Source organism: Aplysia californica, unplaced genomic scaffold (genome assembly GCF_000002075.1).
Source record: "Aplysia californica isolate F4 #8 unplaced genomic scaffold, AplCal3.0 scaffold00370, whole genome shotgun sequence".
Lineage (NCBI taxonomy): Eukaryota > Metazoa > Mollusca > Gastropoda > Aplysiida > Aplysiidae > Aplysia > Aplysia californica.
In genome coordinates this window covers 565,443-573,675 of record NW_004797640.1, presented here as the reverse complement: position 1 = coordinate 573,675, position 8,233 = coordinate 565,443, and the positions used below count along the sequence as shown (strand labels likewise).

Sequence of the window (8,233 nt, the reverse complement as noted above, 5' to 3'; positions counted from 1 at the left end):
TCTCTCTCTCTCTCTCTCTCTCTTCCGAAGATTTTGCCGGTAGACGATGGCGTTTGGGTGGGACTGTTTGTGATGGATAGGTAAAATGAGAGGGAGAGAGAAAGAGAGAGATTATTTAGAAAGACTTAAAATACATTCCCTGAAAGCGTCCGTTTGGTGATACATACAGTAAACGTCTTCTTCAGAACTGTGCACGCACAACCTCCCAGTCTTGACTCCACAAAGGTCTATTGTCACCTGATTATACACCTTTGTCTTAACTATTATATGGTTTCGTGGTGAACATTCTAAGAGTGAACGTGTGGGGTGACTGGAGAGTGCCACTGATAGGTTTACTTCTTTACTGTCCTTATGTTGGTTTGGTCTACTTATTTTGCCTTTTCCGACCATTAAATGACTTGTTGCCTATATTCAGTTCTTTTTTAAGTCATACCGAAAGTCGGATGGCCATAAGAAAGGATGTGATATATTTTACTCATGGTCAGCGCTCGCGTTAAATGGGGCAGTTCATGTAAAGACTTGCTAATTGCATTTAAACAAATCGGCAGCCAGTTAAGGCAAAATCTTTTTTCTAACGAGATATGTCTTTAAAGATGAAACATGTACCATACCTGAATTCATACTTCAATGACTTATTTTTTGTTTTTCTTTTTTATTCCTTCAGTCTGACATCAAAGGCAGCCAGAAGCGTCTAGTGGAGCAGCTGACCGCCCAGATCACAGAGTCGCCCGGTCCACCAACCCGCAAGCTGCTGGCCCGCTGTCTGGCTTTGATTTTCAGCGTGGGAGACACCTTTGATCTCTTCGAGACCATCAACAAGTGCAATGACATCATCAAAAACAAAGACGACTCCCCGAGTTACCTGCCCTCAAGGCTGTGAGTAATCGGCTAGATACGCATCTCCTGTTTTCATTGCAATATTGCGCTAATCGATTTGCATCTCACAGCCGAAATTTGTCCAGGATGGCTACCTGTTGTCGAGGGGAACAGTGGTTGTCTGAGATGGTTGGACGTTTTGGATAGTGTCTTTGTGATATTGCAACCCAAAAAAAAAAGATGCAAAGGGAAAAGTGGGAAGTAGTTATTTGCACAGGTGATTTATACAGTTCTTGAGGTAGGTGGCCATTAGCACTAGTTAATTGTACTTTGTAAGTCGGTTTTCAACATGATATGTATTCTCAGTGTCTCAGCCGTTGTTTTTATTCCGATATTTGTTGCAGTTTTCGTCTTGATATAGTATGACTTGATGCTTCAGTTTTCTTCTCAGTATGCATGTTTTATGTCTGTACTTCCTTCTCAATGTAATATACATCAGTTTTCTACTCCATATGGTTTAGAAAAAGATTGTATTGCCATGTCAGTTCAAGCACTTTGAATTTTTTGGATAATTTTTATATGCCCTCTGACAGTGATTTACATATTTGCTGTGACTTTTTCTTCCAGGGCGGCTATTGCCTGTCTTGGAGCCATGTATGAGAAGCTGGGCAGGATGACCGGTCGCACCTATGAGGACACAGTGCAGATACTTATAAAATCCTTAAAGAATGCTGAGGTGAGCAGAATTATTTGTACTTTCATGGCAAGACAAACAAATGATTGGTGGGGGGGGGGGGGGGGGGGGGAGATTGTGTCTATCAGTTAAGTCATCTGTTTCAGAAAGGAAAGGCATTTTGAAATTATTGGTTACTAATAAGAGTTTTGGTTGTTTACTCTACATTTTAAAAATAAATTTTAATATAATTGCTGTTTTCAAACAGTGCATGCATGGGAATTTTATGTACTTTATTCTTCCTCTTTTCACTGTGGCTCATTCATTGTTTGTACGTTTAATTACATTCTACCAGTGATTACCCCTTGCTGCCCATTAATGAAGTGTGACATATAAACCTCCACTTTGTCTACAGGCTCCTTATTGTTGTGCTGAGTTTGTGGTTGGCAGGTACCATGCTGTGGTTATCTCCTGCCTTCCAATCAAACAACTATTGTCCTTAGCTCTCCTCCTTTTTGTGTCGCTTTTTCATTCTCTTTTTTTTTGGCACTTTTATTACCTTGTTGTGTTGTGAGTGCCATGCCATAGAACGCTTTACTAAAACTTAAAATCTTCTCTTTTTCCTCATATGTCATTCTGTTGTAACATCTCTTTATCTTTAGCATTTATGTTGAGCTATTTGTGTTCCAATTGCCATAAAACTCTGTTCTGACTCTAGACTAAAGCTTTATGTCTTCCACTGGAAAGAGATGCACCATGACTTTGAGAAATTAGTTTTAATGTTGTTTTTTTCCCTTTTAAATGTCTACCTCCTTTGCCTATATTTGTCCAGTCCCAGGGCAGGTTTGAGATCATGCAGACCCTGGAGAAGCTGGTTTGTGGCTTAGGTTCAGCGGGTTCCCACACCCACAAGGACATCTACAAGGCATGTCGACAAGCTATGACTGACCGCGCCATGGCTGTGAGGCAGGCCGCTGCTCGGGTATGTCATTGACATGTTTTTCTAGTGCTTTAATTATTGAAAGATAGTTGAAGCTGTCATTTAGCAACTCTCTCTCTCTCTCTCTCTCTCTCTCTCACTCTCTCTCTCTCACTCTCTCTCTCTCTCACTCTCTCACTCTCATGCATGCACATAAATGCTCTCTATCTGTCTATATCCTCCCTACTCACTCTCACTTTTTTTTTCCCCTCTTTATTTCTGACTGTCTATTAGTCTCCCTTTCTCTCTTCGGGAATTGGTTTTGTGTTGTGAATGTCTGTCTTATTAACGAAAATATCTCGGTCTCTTTAATTTGCTTTCCTGTCTGTGTACCTGGCCTTCTCCTGTTCTGTCTTTGCTGGAATGTTGGGGGGTTACAGATTTGTTTTTGTGGGAAAGTTGGAAGTTGATTATTTTGCTTTCTATCATAGAATTCACCCTGTTTCTGTCACTTTTGTTTTGGAAGAAGTGGCAGAGGACAAGGAAAAGTTTTCCCTTCTCTCCCTATGACTTTTTCCTTCCCTCCGTTATCCCATGACTGTCAAAAAACTCTTTGTCAATGATCAATAACTTTTTTAATCCTCTTTGCTCACTTTCACATTCTTCCCGGACGTGTGTGTGTCCAGTGCATGCATGAGCTGGTCTCGGAGGCACCGTTCATGAGCACAACAGAGCTGGAGACAGTGGCCAACCTGTGTTTCAGGGCGCTGGACGGCTCTAACTACGACGCTCGCTGCACCATCGCCAAACTTCTGGGCAACCTAATGGCCACTGCACAGGCTCCCAAGCTCCCCGGAGGTGAGGCACACATTCTGTTGTCCAAATTACTTTAATGGATTGTGTATTTTTATAGAATTCTAATAAATATTCCTCTGATTAGACCAGCGTTCAAAGCATTAAATATTCGTACGATTAGACCAGTGTGTAAAGCAATAAATATTCCTACAATAAGATCGATGGGCAAAATAAGTCGTATATACTTTTTATTTTTAAACAGGCAGTCGGAGAGTTCCACTATTATGTTGTGCTATTCTTTTTATGTTTTTAGCTTGTGTGTTTTTCTTTTTTCCCAGCATTAAATAGCCATTATTATTCCAATATTCTTCTCTTTCAAACTCAAAACAAACGAATGCAGCTTTAGTGTAAGTGATCTATTCAACTGCTGTGAATAGATAAGTCACAATACAAAGATTCATTTGTTACTCAGGAATGAGAAGCAGTCAAACTCATGTTGAGAATAACAAAATTATTCAAATTCAGACTCAAGAAGTGTAAAGAAAAGAGTTTTTTAAAATTCATTCATTCATGAACTTTCTCTATATAATGGAATTTGTGTTACTGCCAAATGTACTATATTGTCATATTTGCCACAGCACCTAATTTACCAGCTGTGATTTCTTTCTCGTGTGTTTTCAGCCAAGACAAAACCTGCGCGGCTGGAGGATGTGCTGGCTGTGCTAGCCTCGGGCTTCATCAAGGGAACAATCGGAGGGTTCCTCAAGACCTCCACAGCGGGCGAGATGATCAAAGGATCGAATCCAGTCAACAGGGAGATCAGAGTGGGCATTACACATGTGAGTTCTTGGAGGATAGAGATCATTGGCGCAAAAAATATAGAAAACCCTTTTTGGGGGGAAAGTAATTCTGTCCTCAAGTTTCATCTCTTCACCAGCTTCTTGAGTTCCTAAAACGTTGTTGTGTACAAACACCACAAAATATCCACGCTTCTCATTGAGATGTAGATATTTGTAGAGTTTGGTAGATATTTGTAGAGTTTCTTCATTTCTTTTTGTCTTTTTTTTTCTTCTTCTCAACTGCATCGCACCTGTGACCTGTGGATGGTTGGTGGGTTCTCTTGTGTGGTTTGCTCCTTCTTTCCTATCAAACATTTATCGTCCTTATCTCTCCTCCTTCTTTTTTGTGTTTGTTTGTGACTCTGGTGTAACACCTCTAATCTTCAGCACTCATATGACCTTATTGTGTTGCAAATGGCCTAAAACTCATACTAAAACTAAAACTGTAACACCTCTATTCTTTGGCATTTATATATATATGTAATCTTATTGTGTTGCAAGTAAATGCCATAAAACTATTACCTAAAAACAAATAACCTGTGGCCAGGCGTACGTGGAGTTCATCAAGTGCATGGGAGGCCTGTGGCTGGAGCGCAACATCTCGGTGTTCCTGACCCACGTGCTGGAGCTGGTGGCCAACCCGCGGGCCACGCCTTCCCACGTGGACGCCGTCTACGCCCGCAAGTGTGTGCAGTTCATCATGCGCTCTGTCATCGGCGGGATGCTGGGGGAGAAGGCGCAGATCGCCGCCGCCAAGGAGATTTGTCAGGTCATCGTGAAGCAGATGAATACCGTTGGTGAGTGTCATACGAAGGTTGGGGTTGAGTAGTACCCTAGGTCATCATCTCCCTCGGGTTTTGGTTTTTGGCTTGGTTAGAAATACTTGGATAGGTGGAGGGGGAAGGATTGCTGCTGTATTCACTGGGACTACGAAACGTTTTTCTTACCATACAGGAGAGCTAAAATGTACCTCTGCTAATAATGCTTCCATATATAGAAACTTTGGTCTTAGGTTGGTATATTGTACACACCACTTGATAGTTTTTCCCAACTCTTTCTTGTACAAAAATGTATAGTATGCATTATTATCAGTGCTTTTAAAAATAGTATCTACAGTCTGTCTTCGTAGAGTGACAACTACAAAGCCTAATGCTCCTTTGGCTTTACTTTTTCTTTTGGTCGGATTATCTTTATTTTAATAATGCTATTCTCTTTTTGGCACGTTTTTGTCAAAACCTTCAGTGGTAGGACGATTGAGCTCCTGTAAGTTTCTCTCCACTTTTGGTGGTTAGACCAGCACTCATTTATTTTATTGACATGAGTATAAGATTGTTGGCGAATGAATACAACCGAATTTAGTACGAATAATAGACTCTGTATTACAAAACAGCTGTTTACTTTGAAACGAGTCACTTCAAGTAATTAAAACATGTTGAGTTAGATGACTGTTAATTAACTCTGTTTGGGAATTCATTGTATTTGTTTTTTTTCTCACAGGAGAGGCAGCTGTAGAGGCCTCAGAGGGCAAAGGTCAGGCCTCGGAGCTGACTGCCAGCCAACATGTCCTGGTGTGTGCACTTCACGAGCTGGGCTGTTTGGTGCTGCGTCTGGGCACCTCCGCCAGCCCCCTGGTGGCCGAGCCTGCTACAGGTCAGTAGAAGTATGATAAGACATACTTCATCAATCCTCCACTGGAAGAAATTGACAGTGTGCTTTCACCAGCTTTTGCAAAATAAAATATGCACACATACCATTGTATCAACATATTCTCTCTCTCTCTCTCTCTCCCTCCCTCCCTCCCTCCCTCCCTCCCTCCCTCCCTCTCTCTCTCTCTCTCTCTCTCTCTCTCTCTCTCTCTCTCTCTCTCTCTCTCTCTCTCTCTCTCTCTCTCCTCCCCCCCTTCTTCTCTGCCTCTCTCTCCCTGTGTTGATGCTAAATGCTGATGTAGGGCTGACATTTTTTTAGGTTTTAACTCTCTCCGCATATATTCATATTGTGTTAAAGCGGCATAATCCATATCATATCTGGGGTTTTATTTGTTTGTTTGTTGTTGGGGGTTTTTTTGTTTGGTTTTTTTTTTTTAATGCCTCTTCGAAATCAGGGATTATCAGGGAAAACTTATGGTAATGACCTCCGTGTACGACATTTGCTCCCAGGAATCATCGAGCCAGTGGTGTCTGTCCTGATCCACCCGTCGCACGCCGCACGCCTCTCTGCATCATGGTGCTTGGCCAGCATCGCTGTGGCCCTCCCGTCCCAACTGACCCTGTTGCTCGACCGCTGCGTGGAGCGGATGGACAAGCTGCGGTCATCACCAGAGGCTGTAGCGGGTTATAGCAGCGCCCTGGCTGCTCTGCTAGGGGGTGTCTACCAGTGTGCGCTGGGTATACCACACTCCAAGGGAAAGGTTAGTAGTTCAATATGGGGTTTTACGGCGCTCGCAACTGCATAAGGTCACATGAACGCAGGGAAAGGTTAGAGGTAGTCATGATTACAGAAAGTTTCTGTCTGGTTTCCATTAAGATCGAAGAGGTGAAAAACCTGCTTTTCAACTCATTTTGCGCATGAAAGAATAAATATTAGATCTAGCGCTTGACTCAGTAGAAACTATTGTGTAATAGCCATGGCACACAGAAGATGTGAAATTGATTCCTGTGTGAGGAAGTGATTTTTTCAACTTTCTCCTGATGTTGGCAATGCTGTATCCCACAGAGTCCAGCCCTCATGAAATGATTGAAAATGTTCTGCGATAATCTGGAGTAGGTTCCTGACTTATGGTATTTTGTTATGTGTTGTCTCTGTGGTTTTGTTCATGTTTTTAAGAAATTTTGTGGAGGTAAACTCTCATGAGTGAGTAAGATCTATTTACGAAGGAACCATTAATGGTATTGACTCTTGTATCTCTCTATGTTTTTATGAAGCCCTGCTTGTCTCTTAGAGTGCTTTTTAAATGCAAATGTGTTCAGGAGAGTTTGATCATCACTTCTTATATGTTTTGTTTCAGCAAATCTTTAGCATAGCGGAGGAGCTGTTACGTACAGCCTCACAAAACAGTCGGCTGTCATTGCAGAGAACACAGTCAGGCTGGCTGTTGCTGGGAGCTCTGATGACTTTAGGTTTGTACCTTCAAAATGAGTGCATATTTTTTTTCTTTATAAAGTTTATCCTTTTGATCTGTTCTGTGCCTTGTGAATTGCCTTTCTGCTTTAGAAAAAAATCCTCAAAAAAACATCACTTTATTGTTTTGTGTATTTCTTTCTTCATTTTGCTTCAACATTCTGTCACAGCTGCTAGGATGAACCCAACAGCTCACCTAAGCATCTGTTAGTCTTTTCTTGATTCCTTTTTGTTTGCGTTTAGCATCTATTAATTTGTTTATGGGCTTTCGTATGACAAGAACTTCTCCTTCTTTTTTTAAAAACCCTACACTAAAGCATCACAACTATGTCTGTATGCTTCTCTTGCAAAATTATGCTGTTCTGTCATCTTTGTTTTCCCCCATCATTATTGTACTGAACAAACGTCTTTATTCTTGTTTTGCTGGCCCTTCATCATTGTATTGAACAGACAACTTTGCTCTTGTTCTTCAGGACCATCTGTGATCAAGAACCACCTCCCACGCATGTTGCTGCTGTGGAGGAACGCATTCCCGCGGTCGGTGAGGGAGCTGGAGTCGGAGAAAGTGCGCGGAGAAGCCTTCACCTGGCAGGTCACGCTCGAGGGGCGGGCTGGTGCATTGGGAGGTCAGTGAACTGCATAGAAAATTGGGACTTTATATTACATGCTCTGTTTTGTTTGTGATGGTTTCTTTGGATATTTTATTAGGTTATTCTAGCTGTCAGGTGACTTGTAGATGTCTCAAAGGTATAGAAGGTAAAAAAGGTATTCCCTATAACAATATAGCCTGTTTGTTCAAGTTGTTGACAAGGGGAAGAAGTTGCTGGAAGTTGTGCTTGTTGTTTTTACAAGGAGTAGATTTTGAATACATTTGCAAGGGTGGCCACAAAGTAGGCTTAGTGGTGTTTTTTCATACAGCTGTCATTTTATTGAGAGGGGTGTTTTTTTGTTAGTTCTTTTGTCATGATTTTCAGGTCAAAGCAGTCTCGTCATCCAGCCTTTCTGAAAGTATTTACAAATACTGATTATGTTCACACCTTCTCTCTCTCTCTCTCTCTCTCTCTCTCTCTCTCT

General features: G+C 41.6%; 1 protein-coding gene across 1 annotated transcript in view; it reads left to right on the top strand.

Annotated features, from left to right (window-relative positions):
- LOC101860112 (HEAT repeat-containing protein 5B) overlaps positions 1–8,233 on the top strand; it is a gene marked incomplete in the record, with an annotated part of 91,797 nt that overhangs the window by 52,416 nt on the left and 31,148 nt on the right. The window contains 10 exon segments of the mRNA XM_013085392.2: positions 665–876; positions 1,444–1,552; positions 2,322–2,471; positions 3,095–3,266; positions 3,885–4,042; positions 4,590–4,839; positions 5,540–5,692; positions 6,199–6,449; positions 7,047–7,158; positions 7,633–7,785. Of these exon segments, the coding sequence (XP_012940846.1) occupies positions 665–876; positions 1,444–1,552; positions 2,322–2,471; positions 3,095–3,266; positions 3,885–4,042; positions 4,590–4,839; positions 5,540–5,692; positions 6,199–6,449; positions 7,047–7,158; positions 7,633–7,785 (1,720 nt within the window).